An 18,268-nucleotide genomic window follows, 5' to 3' on the forward strand; every position below is an offset into this window, starting at 1 on the left:
ATTATGTTTGCCTTGAGAATCTACCATTAGTATATGTAATTTACCATTTGATCGATTTTCTTGGTCTGATGTTGAGGGTCTTTTTCAAACAGAAACCATTTTTCAAGTACACAGTCATAGTCTTCTGTTATTCAGATCTTTCTTATAATTTTTACCTGGGAAGACTTCAGTACTTCTTCGATCTTAATCATAGTTAACACATTGTTGTGAGCTATGTCAAAAAGATCGTCAAAAGAATTACAAAATTCCTTCTTTCTTGCTTTTTGTAATTCACTTTGGCGTTTATGAGACCGTTGCAATGTACGCCAAGTTTCATACAATGCTAATAGTTTTTGAGCTTTGATCACGATCGCGGCACTTGTCTTGAAATCCAATTTTATTTTCCGTACGTTGTAAAATAACACACACAATACTTGTCTACTGCTAGGAAGCTTTGATCCAATAATTTGACTTTCGTCATGCCCCAACAAATATACAGGGTGTTCGGCCACCCCTGGGAAAAATTTTAATGGGGGATTCTAGAGGCCAAAATAAGACGAAAATCAAGAATACCAATTTGTTAATGGCGGCTTCATTAAAAAGTTATTAACAATTAAATTCAAAAATTTCAAATCGTTCTGGAAAAATTATTTTCGACTGTGAGGGTCAATTACAATCATTTTTGGTAAATAGACATACCCCCGAAATCCTACCCACTTTCGAGAAAAAAAATCGAGTAGTTGCTGATATTTTTCGACGAAAAAAAAATTTTTCAAATCATCCTGGAAAAATTATATTTGGTTGCAGAGGTCAATTACAATTATTTTTGGTTATTACACATACCCCCGAAATCCTACGCACTTTCGAGAAAAAAATTCTTTTCCGAAAATATAATGTCTGACCATACCATCGATATGTTTCACTGAATTTTCATGCGAATCTTTAAAACGTCATAACTTCTGAACGGATTGGACGATTTTAATGTTTAAAAAAGCAAACTACGCGTATTTTGGTGAAGAATATGTACAAATCGCAAAAATATTCGAAAAGTTGGTCCTTGACACCACAAAATGAGAAAAACCCCATAAAAATGGTCCAATTTTCAAATAGCCATAACTCCTACAATAGTGAATATATTTCAATGAAACTTTTTTCTGAAGTAGAGCTCATGGGTACCTACAAAAAAGTATTAGGCAACTTTTCTGTAGAGCGTCAAACAAAATTATTAAAAATAAAAAACGAAGTTTTAAGAGAAATCGACAGGGGGTAGGTGCCTAAATTTTTCGTCGAAAAAAAAAAATTTCAAAACATTCTGGAAAAATTATTTTCGGTTGCAGGGGTCAATTACAATCATTTTTGGTGAATAGACATACCCCCAAAATCCTGCGCATTTTTGAGAAAAAAATTCAGTACTGGTGAAACTTTAAACGTTAATAACTTTTTAACGAAGCCTCCATCAACAAATTGTTATTCTTGATTTTCGTCTTACTTTGGCCTCTAGAATCCCCCATTAAAATTTTTCCCAAGTGTGGCCGAACACCCTGTATTTCATCAGAACTTCTGGTCTCCATTTTTATACACATTCACTTTCTCTATGAATAATATTTTGCCAACTGCACACGTCGAACTCTTAACGATAATTAAATAAGGGACACTTCTTATTCCTATGGCCTTATTGTTAAAAGTAATATACAAATATTATTAATATATATCTGAGGAATTGTACTTCTATTTAAAAATATTCATTAATACTTCTAAAATAGCAGAATACAAGTATGTCCTAAATTGACGTGAAATCACCTATAATTTAAAAATTTTAACTCAAATGCGGCACAGGTTTCCGTTTTCCAATCACTCTAAAATTTTGCACATGTTACTTTCTCTCTAAATGTCATAATTTAAGAGAGCAAGACTGAACAAAATCGGAAGTCGAAAAACAAGGACCACCCTAATATGTACTATACTTTTCTACTCCAGACACTGCGTTGTATGGGATTCTAAATATAACAATGAAAATCACATTATTGTTTTAGACATATGAAATTATAATTTCACTAAAAAATATCAGTCGACAACTTTGATATAAGATGGTACAATTGCATCCGACTCTAACGCGAAATCATAAAAATTTCAAAACTCTAATTTTAATGCAGCACGAGTTCCTGTTGTCTAATCTGGCTGAAATTTTGCACAGAACTTTTTTTCACCAAGTGTCACAACCTGGGGGTTGCGTCAAAAAGTAATCGAAAGTCGAAAAATAAGGACCATTCTAGTATGGAATCAAGTTCACAAAGTAGCATCGAAATTCTGTCAGCATCTAGTGTGACTCGAAATAAGGTAAGGTGTTTGGGTCCGCATTGTACCGCAGTGGCGTGTAAAAATGCAAGTTTGGTCCGTTCGGGGAATTTCGTCTCTACTTTAATCCTGTGTAATTCGCGAAGTTGTGCATTCAACACCGCCGACTAACAGCGCCTTTTTCCATAACTTTCTCAACTCGGAAAATTTCGAGCCCCGGGAAAGGCAACACGCACGCGTAAGCGTACACACGAGAGTACGACAATAACAACGTCTTTTACCCCATATTCCAAGTAAATCGTTTCTGTAAAACTTTCGAGGACTCGTGTCACGAACTTTAGAATGTTAGCTCATGAAGTTGTCTGGAGAGTTTTTATATCAAGAACTCTTCAGATTTCCCTGCAGCTTAAGCCTCATGGACTCCTCGGAAAGTACAGTCACTTAAATTTCACTGAAAAGCTCTTACTGGAAACCCATAGGCGAACGTTATCGCGGTCTCATGCATTACGAGAATTTTTCCGGGTATTCTTCAAATTGTTGTTCCAAGCAAGCTCAGTTTTGCTACGTTCAGAAACAAAAAATTGATCGTTGTTTCAATGTATAGTATTATCAACGCTTAACCGGGAAAGACGTCCTTTGTTTCCTACTTTGATAAGCTTACGCTCGGTCTGAATGCGTTTGCGATTGCTTTTTGCGATTCATATTTTAGTCTGAATGATTCACTTTACGTTTTTAAGTTAATTGCTTTTTTCGATGGACGCTGAGTATTCACGATAAAGAGAGCAATCCTCCATAACTGTTGTTAAATTACGAAATTAAACGAGCAATTTTTTATCGAAGTATATTGCACGCAAAAAATTCACGAAATAAACAGTATATCGAATTTAATCAAGTGAAGGGTATATTGCAGAAACAAAATTAATGAAGGAAAAAGTACAATACGTAGATTAATATGCTTATGTAAAATACGATGCATTAAACACTTAACATGGATTAATAATAAACGGAATTTCAATGGGCAATTCATGAATCTTGAAATGGATATTTGTTTCGAAATATTGAAATGTTTGCATCGTTACCAAAATTTGTACGGTATACCTACGTGGAACGATCGTTATAAAAACTAACGATTATTGGGATATACGTGAAAATTAAAATAATTATCGATCTCGTTTCAATCGAGTTCGACTTTAGCTGGAAATAAAATATCTATTATTTTTAATGTTCTCCATATCTTTCCAAATATTCATTAAAACGCTGTTAACGTATTTACTTTGGAAAACTACCACCAAACAAGCAGCGTCGCTTAAAAGAAAAGCTTAACTAACCATGGGGACGCATCAATTTGAAAGAAATACATTTCGAGCACGTGCATTCGCGTTTCCTCGAGGTAGCTCGATAAAAAGATGTCTAGAGCGAATCCGGAGGATTGATATGTCGAAAAAGAGTGCGGTTCTGTACTAATTCGAGAACCCGCGGTGCTCGTTCCTTTTGGTCCCTTTTCCATCAAACCCCTGGCACCGACGTTACAGGAATTCGTTCGGTTCCGTGCTAGTAGTAATTTCATTTCGTTCACACCAGGTCTTTTGCAGGCTACTGCTCGGGTCCGTTGATTCGTACGTATTACTCCCTGGCCCGTGGTCGACAGAATTGTTTTTACGGAATTGACTTTTCCCCCGACCGAAGGAACAAAGCACGAAGAAAGAAAATCTATTGGCGTTCCGTTTAATAGTATCCCTTGCGAGAGTTTCTGCTCCGCTGGGAAATTTTATTATGCGTTTCGGTATTACGGTTTAATATCATTACCCATGATAAATAGAGGAGAAACAGGGATTCATGGAAATAGCTGATGAATTATCTGTTGTACGTGTTCAGACCGCGGACGTTACAATTTCTCAGTGAATAAGTCATACGATTACGTGAAAATTGATTTTATTCGCTTGTCCGTAGGTAATAAATGGCCCATTTAAATATTTTACATACAATGTGAGTAGTATTTTAACAACTAAAGACACTTTTCAATTGATGGTCGCTGACTGTTTTCTACTTGCTGTTGAGACCAATAATCTACAGCATTTTTAAGTTATATTTTTCTGAGTCACGCAGTGTACTTTCTCGATTCGTTCTTGTTATACCCTTTGTTACTTCTGCTTTACAATTATACGCTTCACGGGCTCGTACAATCTGCCGTAAAGCGCGGCCATATTGAATGACCAGTACGACCCTGTCATAAAGTCCAGTATATTGCAGATTTGATGCAGGAACGTGTTCAACGACCAATCAGAAAGATTGTCTGTATAGTTTCAGCTTAGAAACAGAATCATTAACTCGAAAATATATTTTTTTACGATTAAGTGTACTTATGTGGGGAACACGATGAACGACAGGTCGAAAGAACCATCGTTGCACCTCGTTGTGTTTTATCGTATGATAAATGGTTACGTCTGTAACCCCTATTACGTGAAACACGAAGGGTTGAATGGAGAGATGATATCAAAGAAAAGGGGTAGAAGTTTACCAGTTGCATCGTTGAATAATGCTACCTGTAACTATGAAAAAGTTCCATCGTTCTTCTTATAGACTCTTTACGACATTGTAGCGGGGACAAAGAATGAGATTCATTCATATCTAAGACTGTTGTTTCCTAGACAGTTCCTGTATCTAATTTATTAAATTGTGTACACGACTTTTATCTATTATTTGTGCAATAAAAGTTACAATGTAAATTGTGAAATGAAATTATATATGGGTTTGGAGAAGTATAAGCTTATCTGATTAACTGTTCGGTGGAATAAATGTTGCAAATAAATCACTTTTCCGTAATTTTATTTATCATTTAGTATTCCCTATTCAGAATCGGATTCAATTGCAGCTTATCGCTAAATCTCCTCCTTTACATAAATTATAGTATAATTCACTGTTCAAACAGAGAGGAGAAATGTAAATATTAACGGTTATCTGCATACTGTAATGAAGACATATATCGTTAATGTTATTATTCGAATAAAATTTTGATCATCACTGTTTACAGTTGTTCATCTTAACTCACTGTTTAATGAAGGAAGAAAGAAAAGTTTCATCTCAAAAATACAAGGAAGCACAAGTTCCTTTAACGAATGTACGAATGAGGTGAAATACGGTTTTATTGAAACTGGTCCACGATTTGTGGTTATATACGGGGAAACATTCAATGGATTTCCATTGTTTGCGTGTTATGAGAAGGGATTAGGTACGGTAACTTTGAAACGTCATCAGTCTATGTATCTGGACATGATGATACTTTAAGCCTCTTTCCTCTGCATCGATTGCAGCGTCTGCTAACGTCACTGGCGTACCAGATATTTGATTTCCGCATGCAACGCAATTGTGGTTGATAACGCACAGCTTGTTCTATGGGGATTAAAATTCACCAATTATCATTGTTACGCGGATCCATCATCGCGATGCCTATTCATCAGATTTCAAATCTGCCCAACAGATAAGCGTTATTCTCGTATTACCAAGAACCACGACGCCAATTCGTGTCGAATAAATAGCAACATTTTACAAGCCACCCGCCAAAGTGTAATACCGCGCGATCGTTGTGTTTTATTTGTCAGATATTCGCGGTTATCCGATGGTAGTAAACTCCATAAAATTCTAAATTGATTGATAGAAACTGAAAAAAAACACTCGATTGGCGATCTCTGTTTTTTATGAAATTTTTTGACGAATATTAAACGAATCTGTTTTATCGGTTAGCATTTACGCACAAGGAATAAAAGTTACCTTCAAAGTTACGAAGTTTCTACTCGACGAAATATTTTAAAACTGAATACGTTTTCATCGATCGGATCGTCGGTTTATAAATACATTTTATGTTTTTGCTCTATGAACACTGGTCGCTGAGTTTACAGACTAAGGTACATATTTTCCCAATATTCTATCTAATTGATTACAGAGACGTCATAGTCTGTATCGGAACCGTGTTATTTATCGTCAAAAATTAAACTCTTTTTGTTCTCACAGCCTGCCCCTATATTGATTAGTTTTCCAGATATTTCCCTAAATAATTGGAGATCATCATAACAGATTTTGATGTCGAATATTTTCAGCAAATGAAATCCTTGTGGCGAGCTTTTTCATCATAAGTAGTACACGATTATTGTGAAAGAAATTTTATCAATTTCTAATTAAGCCGCCTAGAAATTTGGAAGATGCAAATGCCTTTTCGTCGTGTCTGGGGACCCTTTCGACCATGCAACCCTTCCCAGTCCTACGTTCAACACCTTGTGTAATAGCCAGCTTTGACGACACCGATATAGCGATCACGAACCCGAGGACAGGACAACATAATAACATTGTACGTGTCGTGTGTATGTTACAGTGACCTCCGAGAACGGAAGCGAAGCTTCCACGGCCGCCTGTTTGACGATGCTGATGCTGTGTATGCTCCAGCTGCTTCTGAGATAGTCATGGCACGCCTGAGGCCACGGAAAGGGAGCTCACGGGCGTCGCACGATAAACAGCGCACTAGTCAAAAGGAGAAGCAGGAGGAAGGGAAAAGGGGGGCAAAGTTTAAGGGGCAACTGATCTACCGGCGGGAAAACCAATAACACTATTGTTGAATCGGCATGAATATTACGTGTTTTTTAGCGTACCACGTTCAGTTTGTTCGAAATCTCGCGCGATCGGGGAACGTCGGACGCGATATCCGGTCGAAAAGTTCCACCGTAGAACAATTCCGCGAAACGCTTTACGACTCACAGGTTTCGGGAGAACAAAGGCAATTAAACTTGCGAACGATCGCTCCGTCGCGTTGCTCAAGCGATTTCGCGTCCGATCGGTAACGCGCAGCTGATCTGTTCGACGACAGTTCGACGATCGGCTTTGAAGTCGAGATCCACGTTGTGCGCCGTGCTTGCATACGTTTTCGCCTCAAAGGGTACTTTCTTCCGAATTCCCAGTTTGACGAACGTTGGAAAGAACGTGACCAGCGACGTATAGACCCACGAGGATACTCCAGCCGCCATTTTGGGACGAAGATGCGTGCCGTGGCGCCCTTTGCATCCGTTCGGCCATTGTTTGCGAGCCAGGCGAAAGACTCGGGGATCGATCCTGCGATTTTCACGCGTAGAAGCTAGTCAAGAGGTGCACGGCCCAGATTTCAAATTTTCCCTTTCCCTCTTCTTGCGTCCTGCGTAGCCGTGGAAACGCTATCGCTTCGTTGCAACGATGCTTCCGTGCGAGAGTGAAACGCGTGCGTACTTACCAGGTCTGTCGCGAACACGGGGGTTGTTTCTTCGGGGAAAGTGTAATAATCGACGATAGTTTGGTAAACGAGAAGAGCTAGTTTTAACGCGATTTACTTTTACGGGCGATTCACCTAATTTTATTATCCGATGTGCGATCAAAGTATACGTTCATCTCCGAATTAAAACGAACGTTTTGAGTAAACCATAGGTTTTCGTGACTCTACCATTAAAAAAATTTGAATGGGAGATTCTAGAGGCCAAAATAAGACGAAAATCAAGGATACTGATTTGTTGATTCAGGCTTCGTTAAAAAGTTATAAAAACATTTCCGGCCACACAGTATATTTTCGGTAAAGAATTTTTTTCTCAAAAGTGCGTAGGATTTCGGGGGTATGTGTATTCACCAACAATGATTGTAATTGACACCCACAACCAAAACTAATTTTTCCAGAACGATTTGAAATTTTTTTTTCGCTGAAAAATTTCAATACTTACCCCCTGTCGATTTTTCTTAAAAATTCGTTTTCCATTTTCAATAAATTTCTTTGACGTCCTACGGAAATTTTATTTAATACTTATTTGTAGGTATCCATGAGCTCTACTTCCATGCTAAATTTCATTGAGATACGTTCACTATTGTAGAAGTTATGAACGTTTGAATATTGGACCACTTTTATTTTTCTCATTTTACGGGGTCAAGAATCAACTTTTCGAATATTTTTGGAATTTCTACATATTCTTCACTAAAATACGCATCGTTTGCCTTTTGAAACATTAAAATCCTCCAATCCGTTCAGGAGTTATGAAGTTTTAAAGATTCGCATGAAATTTCAGTGAAACATATCAATGGTATGGTCAGACATGATATTTTCAGTAAGGAATTTTTTTCTCGTAAGTATGTAGGATTTCGTGGGTATGTCTGTTCACCAAAAATGATTGTAATTGACCCCCGCAATCGAAAATAATTTTTCCAGAACGATTTGAAATTTTTGTTTTTCGCCGAAAAATTTCACCTACTCGAATTTTTCTCTCAAAAGTGCGTAGGATTTCGAGGGTATATGTATTCACCAAAAATGATTGTGATTGATTCCCGTAACCGAAAATAATTTTTCCGTGAATGATTTGAAATTTTTTAATTTAATTTGTTAATAACTTTTTAACGAAGCCTCAATCAACAAATTGATATTCTTGATTTTCGTCTAATTTTGGCCTCTAGAATTCCCCATTAAAATTTTTTCCAAGGGTGGCCGAACACCCTGTATATGCTTGTCGTTTCCTTTGCACACGTTCGAACGTTTCTGGCCTTCAAATAACGTCCTCCGCGGATATACGAATAATCAAAAATAAAAATATGTTAAAATTTTTGGTGATTCTTTAGCACGTTCAATGTCCTCTGATTCACGCGTTAGGGGCAGATTATGAGTATTACTTACATGTAAAAAAGAAAAGAGTATCGAGGGTCGAAAACGTTCGTGTTTGTACAAACTAAATGACAAACGTATGTACGAGTTTCGAAAAATCCTTTGTATCTGAAATGCAGCAACTTATGGCAATCTTGCCAAATGAGGGGGAAGTGTCTCGCTTCGCGCAACTCCTCGGTTTAACGAACTAAGGCGCCTAACGGCTGCATGACATAAATGCGCAGAATCATTATATCGGCAACTGCATGGTGGAGAGGCTTCAAACTTTCGAAACATTTAACCTAAACGCGACTAATTTCTGTACCTAACGTTTACGATGCATAAAAATGTACAAATATATGAATACTTAAAACTTTTGTATAAACTGCATATTCTGACATTCTAAACACTTAAATTTACCTTCTTTAAGGTGTTTTGCATATTCTGTACGATATAACATTATGTTGAAAATTTTTATTTATTCTATTTCAAGTAAAATTTATTGGAAATTTCTTGTATTTTATGCGAAAGAAATTGTATTTATGGAATGGTAAGTATAATTTTCTTTCATTGTTAAACAATTTAAGTTTATCGATAATGTTGTAGATCTGTGATTATATACTGTGTTTGAGAATTCGGTTTTTTGTTTGTTCGAAGTGAAAGTTCTCGTTTGAATTGCTTATAATTTAGCTTTTGTAAGTAGATAACTGTAAAGTTGATAATATAAGGAATATTTGTATTAATTGCTGGTCCTATGTATAAATGGACCGGTGATTACGAAAATGACACAAGTCAATAATTTTTAGTATTTTTTTTAATTCCATATTACTATGATGTAAATTGATGTAACACAGAATAAACGAGTTCATTCATGAACTGTCATGCAGTTCACGGTATAATGATCCTACACACCTAAGGCGTGCACAAGTTAAGCGCCTTAATAAACTAAACTGAAAAACGTGACGCGAAGGAGATGGATTAGCAAAAAATCAACAATTTTTCCCCCAAATGGCAAGAATCACTGACATTCAGTGTACACATACTCGCTTCTGCTTTATACGTTACGCAAACAATTTTCTTTTGACCCATTAGTGTAATATATTCCATGATTAAATCTAAAAAGCATACATTTTGTCAATTTATATTAATTTCGATTTCTTTTCTAATTTTGAAATCGTGATACGTTTGTAAATTTTCAAATTAGAAGCAATATCTTTCTAAAATTGTTGTACGATTTTCCGTATTTTGTATAGTCTCTATAGAAAACAATTCTTTTCGTTTCAACCCTCTATAATCCAAATTATTTTTAACTTAAAGAAACTTACATAATAGTACACGATAAGCATTGATAATAGGATATAAATTAAACGGTACATTATAATAATGTTCCAAACGTTTCCATTTAAGTGTGAGAAATCGTAACTCGTAAGCTGTTATAAACAGATCCGTTGCTAACCGTACTATTACCTTAAAGCAACAACGGCGTATAGCAACGAAAGGGTGAAAACAGACTTTCGCCTCGATCGGACGAGGTTGTAGGGGGTTAACCGTACCACCAAAGGGAATATGTCGAATAATAACGTTAGGTAACCACCCTCTCTGTAACGTTAAACGTAAGAGTAGAAAGAAGAAATCAAACAAATGCGAGTGTGTAATTTTAGTTTATAAACACGAGATAATATAAAGTTACAAATCGTTGCATAAAATGCATCAGGAAAACAAGGCTTGAAAAATATTTTTCAGAAACGAGATATTTTCTTATATTTCTCCCACGACGTGTTTTCTCGAATATTTTCCTGCTTGCCGGCGTATGAATTATGTCAACAATCAAGGCTCTCGTTCGCTCAAACGTTATACAGAATACGAAAGTTTACAGTAAATATATACCTGGGCTAAAGGACGGGAGATCGATACTTCGATGGAAGGAAAAGGAAACTCGAGGCTGAGATACAACGTTTTTCATACCTTTCTGCCCCCTCCCCCTTCCCCCTTCATCCTTCTTTTATTAAAGAAACTGTAAAACCGCCGAAGGATATCGTGCGTCTATAAACCGGCCACGTGCCGCGTGTTTCTCTGCTTTGGATAGAGAAATAGTTCCGTATTATTTTGTTGCGGTAACTTCACCTTTTTACTCTTCGACGCACGCGACTGGACGATGCTTGGTAAACTCGCGAGCATTTACGCAGAACGTCGACGTAAAAGGGTAACTGGCGAGTTTTATTCCCCGTGCAGGTGTATCGACTAAAAGTTACACGTACGTCGTGTCGAACAAGATGGATCAACGTCGAGGACGTAAAGGACGACAGTGTTCGGAAGTGGTCACTTATGGTACTCCTTGAAAAAGAAACAATTTTTGCATAACGTCTGTACATCCTAAAGAATCGGAAGACAACGTAATTCTACGGTTCAATAGTTTTTTCTAATTTTTACTACGTAAAAAAAAGTAATCCTTTTTATTTAGAAGATTAAAATTCTCGAACTCAAATTACGTTTATTCCAATTACCCTTTTTATTCGTTCGATATATTTTCTAATTCCTTAAAATGTACAGACACTGGTAAGAATTTTCCTTCGCCAACGAGTACCAGACATTACTAATTTCGAACGTTCTTCCCTTCAGTTTTATCGCAAAACAGCGACCGACTAAGCTGTCTTAAAGTCAACGGCGAAAATACGTTAATGTCCTCGAGGGATGCTTCTTTTCTTTTTGCGACGCGGCAGCTTATGATATTACGAGTCATACAGAGCCATACAACGAGAAAAGGAACTTCATAGCGAATCGTACAACGAAAAACTATTTATTTACTCGTCTCATCGGGGTAGAGAGACCCGGCTGAAACGACTTTAAAATTAAATTCATCGGATAAAAACCTCTTTTCTATATTAACGTGTCACGTTGCGCTTGCACCGCGCCGTTCTTCCTGTACTCTGTTCTTATTCGCACAATTGTATCTTTCATCTACTGCTGTATCACCGAGTCCGTAGAGATTACAAATGCGCGCCGTTGTGCAAGGATTCGGGACGTATCCTGGCGTGGTCTGCGTGTAGATATTTTCCCGCCGGAAAAATAAGAAAAAGAATGGGGGAATGAATTTTCTGTAAGCCTCGACACGCGCAGCTTTCGAGACAAGTAATTTCGAACGCGAGACTACTTTAGGTTTACTAAAACACGGACAAAAATAGTTCCAAGTAAATAGCACATAAATACGTTCAAAAAAAACATTACTTATTCGAGCTTGTTGAAAACGTACTGTTGTGGATAACGTTATCTACTGGAATTCAATTAACACGTTTCCCGGATGCCAAAGTAGTTCGTTTCCGTTTCATTATTCGAAACTCGTACTTAATTACCAAGTACTAACTTCGTTGTTGTTCGAAATTGAAAGAAAAAAAGAAACGCATTTCGAGTAAAAAAATTATAGTTCTTCCAAATAAGGTTAATTCATTGGCATCAACAGCGGTCCGACAGACGATCATAATCATTTGTCGTGCGATCGCGATATCGTTATTATTTCTTAAAATTATTTTTGTCTCGTTGAAAAAATACCATGTATTATATATCGTTTTGTAAGTAATGAAACCTGTGTGCATAATTGATCACTTTTGTTGAGAAATAAATTAGTGTAATTTATAAAATGTTTAGATATTAATATTAGCCCACTGTTTGCAGAAATGATTCGAACTTTAAGGTAAAACTAAGAGAAGATAATTAAAACGATAATTTATGTAAATGTTTGCTACTAGTGTGTATAAACGATGTGGAGTCGAGGTGTGAATCCTTCGGTTTCGAGAGCTTGCTTTTCAGGAAGTGAAAAAAGTATTTAACTCCTCCAACCGTTGAAATAAATATAAACACACTTGTTCTCGAGACCAAAGAATTTACACCTGGACTCCACGAGGAAAAAATCAAAATGTCAATGGGTTAATTCATTCAGCAAACAAAGCAGTTCCCCAAACATCATCCCCGAGACACAGCTTTATTCCACGATTGTCGTGGGTCGCGCAGACACACCCGGTATAAAACTGATTCCCGGAATGTCGGTTCGCAGGCAAAGGCCGCAAGCAATTCGCGTCAAGATCCCTCTGTGCTCTCTAGACACGTCGAAGCTGCCAAAGTCTCGAAAGGAAGTCCGACGTCTGCAAACCCAAAGTTTGGACGACGAATACTCGGCGCCAGGTATACCCACCGCGGGAATAGCGTGTACTCTCCAAGCATCCACGGATGATTGTATATCCTCTGCAGTAGTACGTGCACCACTATCAGCCAAAGCCGCGTGCACGTGTGTATCTATGCAGCGGGTGGGACGGCTGCCTCCTCACACAAACGCGACAAAGGAAACGACCTTTCAGTTAGCTGAAACGTCGTCGCCGTAACAATTACCACTGCTTCCCCTGTGTCCTCTCGCCTCTTCAGCCACTTCCACCGCTTATCCTCTTTACCCCTTTCTCTCTCGATCTTCCACCCCCTTTGTTTCCCTCTCCCCCTATTTATCTATCTATTTTCCCTCCGGTTTCGTTTGTCTCTCGGTGTTCCTTTTCCTCGGTTTCGCCTCTGTCGCCCCTTTTCTCCCAGACGCAACGCAGATGGCGCCACTGCGGAGCCTGGCAGCGCCAAACGAGACTCCGTCGGGGTGACTGGTTCGAAATAAAGTTTGTTTCGGGCTCCGCTTAATATCCCTCCAGCCATCAAATACGGTTGCTCGCGTCCCGTATACGTACTCGTTCCCGCGAGTTCTCTTCTTTGTCCTGCGTTGCCCGGGTATAGGAAAACCGCAGAGAGCTCTTGACGTTACCCGGTCTCGTTATGAATATCTTCAATGACATCGGTTGATACGTTGAGTTTGCGCGTCGCGAGTCGAATTGCGCAAATCGACACGCATCGCTGGTTCCTCCCAGGTTTCAACGGTTAGTTTCCAACAGGGAATAACGCTCGTATTCAGCCTCTTTCTCGCTTGGACGAACGACGAGCGGCATTTTTGTCCCGCCAACTTCGGAATACCGCGTCGTCTGCGCGGACAAAGTTTGAACGCCTTTTATTTCCCATAATAAACGAAAACGGAACTCCGGGGCGATATGTTCCACGGAAAAGAGAAATTAGTTCGGGATAAATGATTTACAAGTTTCTAACGGTACACATTTTCACGGATTCTCGAACCTGGGAGAGATTTAAAAACAAATTTTTATTTCCACGAAGCGAATGAACCACAACCAAATTTCGATGTTTAAACATTTTCAAACAGAAATCTCTCCGAATGTTTACCAAGAGTTTTCAAAGCGTTCGCGTTTAATAAAATTATTCCTTCCTGTCGGCGATGGTACATTCGCGTAGAAATACATTCGAAATAAAGTTGGTTAACCATGGGTGACGGGGTTTCGGTCGAAATGAAAATTTTTCCGCGTTTCAAAAACGTTCCTCTCTCCGGGTAATAAAACAAGATAACGGTAGGAACGAATCGCGAATTTCCCGACGAGAACATCGGAAACGCGTTCGCGAGCAAACTTTTATACGGCGTTCGGAAGCGTTTCTCGCGTTCAAGGGCGTCGTTTTATGGACGTTATTTTCCAGCAAGCAACGCATTAGCCGCGAGAAAGACGACTGGAATTAGGTCGCGCGCGATCTTTGCGGCGGATGCCGATTTACCGAGACAGAGTAATGGACTCTGCTTTATGCCCCTTTACAACGGCCGATTCGCTCCGGAAAACGACTACGCGGAATACTTCCATCGCAAACGCAACGTACGACCAGCGGGCGAATTAATACTACGCAGAGCAAACGTTTGCTCGGGTTGCTAGCGCGAGAAAAAAGTCGTTCGGAGAAAAGCTTCTCTCGATTAAAGGGCGCCTGTGCGGGGCTATGTAATAGAAAATCGTGTGTGCGCTGTATAAACCAACGATCCGAGCCCGTTTGCCGAACCCCGATCACCTATCCGAGAATTTTCATTAATTATTATCGTCTCACACCCTCGTACGATGTGTTTAACCATTAACCAACGAGCAGAGATAGAAGTAATTCTGTGTTACTACCAGATAAGATATTATGTTCCGCGATGATACGCGAAAGGTTCCCTTGAAATCAATTGGATCAATCTGAAAAGAAATATTATTACTGATAGAAATCAGTAGGTTCAGTTGTCCTAATATGGAATATTTTTTTTAGAGATATGATTCACTTGCTTGCAGAACTTTTATAAAAACTTACATATTATGAATTTATAGGAAATTTTATACTCTCTTATGAATTTATATGAAAATACTCTTCTTATACTCTTTTGATTTGGAAGTCAAATTTAAAATATAATAACGGTTTAGGAAATGTTTACTTTTTTTACTAAGGTCCTCATTTTCCATATTAGGTTTACAGTGCTCGTAATATGGTATACTTCAGCAGTATGTTCTACAAGTAAAATTAAGATTAAAATATTACATAACAAAAAATCCATAAATGCTTTGTCAAGAAGTTGTAACAAAAATATGAACTGTGAAACTCAATCAATCTTTTGCAAGCATTCGATATCGTAAGTTTCTTTGCAATTTAGTAAACATAAAGACAATAGTTCAAAATTTGATGACAAAGTTATCATTGAAGAAAGAACATTTCAACACCCAAGATAAATGATAAAAACTAAACTCTGATAAAGAAATGTTTGAGTTATCCACATAATTCTACGTAAAAACTATTTTTTCGTGCCTCAACTAACAGTTACTCTGTTTAAACAAAATTTAGTAAATAAAGGAACATCACATTTTATATTTTTGTCATAACTTCTTAACAAATCATTTATGATTTTTTTGTTATATAACACTTCAATCTTATTTTTACTTGTAGAACACACTGCTGAAATGTGTACGGAAAAATGCAGAACACCCTGTATAATTATATTAAATATATTTATATTGGAAAGAATAATCGAGCTAACAAAGAGCTGATGCACTTATAATATTAAGTCAAAGATCACCTTGCAAAAACTCAGACTGCGATATTTTCTTCAATATTCTTTTACGAACATGTGTTGCTTTGGAATTCGGGCATATGCACGCTAATTGCAACAAATGACAATCGTAATCGATTAGATTCATCGCCAGTAGCAATATTGTGATAATTGCTTTAATATTGCGTTGTTTCAAATTAGGAACGTATTCCATATTATGACAACTGGTCTCATATTTGTATTTGTCAATATTTAATAAATGGAGATCCATGTTGGCTGTCCTTCTGCTCCGTCTCTAATTATCAAATTAATTTTATTACGTCGCAGTTTGACACACATTTCAATTTGAAAATCGCGGGGACCAGAAATACGCGAGGGAACGCTGACTAGGCGATAATTCTTTTGTAAGCAGATCCCAGGAAAGTTATGGGAAGCATTCTTTTCAGATCCTGCGCGTCTCAGCTACTTTCACGCGATCCTTTTCGCGAAAGCACGGAGCCTATTTGCTTGCTGAACGGTTTTTACTTCTTCCCGCGCTCGTAAATCGGCCACATTTCAACACCGTCTAAGGGCAACGAGCACGTAACCGTGTCCCGATAACAAAATAGCAGAGTCAAACGAGCCAGACGCTGCGGGACCACCCTGGGTTCGAGTTAAGTACCTGCCTATGGAAATTTAACGCCACACTTTGCCAGCGTGTTACATTTGTAATTCATCGAGCCGCCGCGTGTTACAGACAGGCCCGAACTTCGAGCCGTATAATAGAATGAATTTATATTGGTTACGACGAACACCCCTTTCTTTCCACCGTCGACCAATTCAATCGTAAAAAAGGTTCGACAGACTCGGCAACGATTAGACAAACATTTTTTAATTTGTTAATCTTGTAGCCTAAAAATTGTTTAAAATTCTCTTACAATCTAATGGCTGGCAACACCCTAAACGTTCGTATGTTTTAACCCTTTTAACACTAAACCTACTGGCACTTCATGTATACCCATTCCTACCATGACTGGTCAAATTACCAGTCTTCCTTTTTCTCTTTTACGAAGCAATGTACTTCTAATTTCTGCATTATGTGTGTAGAAAGTTGTGTTTTGATGTTTATTCCGTAAAATATTGTTCTCTTGAAAACGAATTTTGTTTCAAGTCGATGCCGTAGTTAGTTCTAGAGAAAACAACTATTTAAGAAAAAGTGCTGACGAGTAATTACGCAAACATCTTGTATTTAAATTCATTTTGAATTAAATAATCAATTTATAATCCAATTTTATCGCACACCAGTCGTATGATCAATAGGAATTTCTTAAACTTCTTTAAACATCTAACGTCAAAGTAAATGTCAAAATAAACATGGAAGACACCATAAATTATAGTAGGTGATACGGTCATCAGGTAAAGGATAAAATGCCCTTTAAAATGAGCGTTTGTACGAGTCGATAGCTTTATTAGTTCCAGAGATATAGCGATTTTAGTTTCAAGTCGATGCGATGGCTAGTTACGGAGATATAAGGGTTCGAAGTTTGTTTACGTTTCACTGTTGCGCTCGCGAGTTCATTGATCAGTGCGTAGTAAATTCTTGGAAATACTACGCCGAAACTAGGTCACGACAGTCACGTACGCGGGGTAGGTCAGCACCACGCATGTGCGACAAGGAGGTCCGACTCCGTTAGACGAAGACAGAGATAGTCGAATTAAGAAAAATTACCTTTTACATAAATTACGATATCTCGAAAACAGAAAGTCGGATCGTCAAAAACCAAAAACCATTTTAAAAGGGAGGCTTTGCCGCCGCTAACAATGCCTTAATAATTAATAAAACACTAATAGTTTCGGAACTGCACGCGTCTAAACTTTTAGTATTTTTAATACGCATTAATAGCCTTTTCTGAGACGGGAAGCGAGAGACAGCGGAATTTAAAAAATTACCTTTTATATAAATTACGATATCTCGAAAACGGAAAGTCGGATCGTCAAAAACCAAAAACCATTTTAAAGAGAAAGCTTTGCCACTACCAACAGTGGTTCAATTATTAATAAAACTCTAGTAGTTTTGGAGCTGCACGCATCTAAAGTTTAACTATTTTTGATACGCGTTGTTAGTCTGTTCTAAGACAGTTGAAACTAAAAATTCTCTCCTTTCGTCTTTGCTATACATATATTTCCTATTTACATCAGAAGCTAACCAGAATTTGATACCAAATTTTGTCCAGTTTTTTTTACAAACAAATATAAATCATTCAACTGGTCAGATGCCTGGTCGTGGTAGACAAGACAGACTACATATTTCTCTGAAAACAAACAATAAGAATAGAAATGAATATCGTAAAATTCATTGTACGTATAAAAAGAGTCGTGAAGTTAAATGCCGCTAAAATAATATTGTGTGCTAGAAATTCTAAACGAAATTGTAAAAACAGTCATTTGGTCGC

The 18,268-nt window shown here is 37.7% G+C and overlaps 1 protein-coding gene across 1 annotated transcript in view; it reads left to right on the forward strand.

Annotated features, from left to right (window-relative positions):
- LOC143341834 (uncharacterized) overlaps nucleotides 1-12,543 on the forward strand; it is a 199,673-nt gene extending 187,130 nt beyond the window's left edge. The window contains exon 6 of the mRNA XM_076765114.1: nucleotides 6,641-12,543. Coding sequence (XP_076621229.1) covers nucleotides 6,641-6,726 — 86 coding nt within the window. The 3' untranslated portion in view covers nucleotides 6,727-12,543. The remainder of the gene's footprint in view (nucleotides 1-6,640) is intronic.
- The last annotated feature ends 5,725 nt before the right edge of the window (nucleotides 12,544-18,268 follow it).

This window comes from Colletes latitarsis, chromosome 5 (genome assembly GCF_051014445.1).
Source record: "Colletes latitarsis isolate SP2378_abdomen chromosome 5, iyColLati1, whole genome shotgun sequence".
NCBI classification, from domain to species: Eukaryota; Metazoa; Arthropoda; class Insecta; order Hymenoptera; family Colletidae; genus Colletes; species Colletes latitarsis.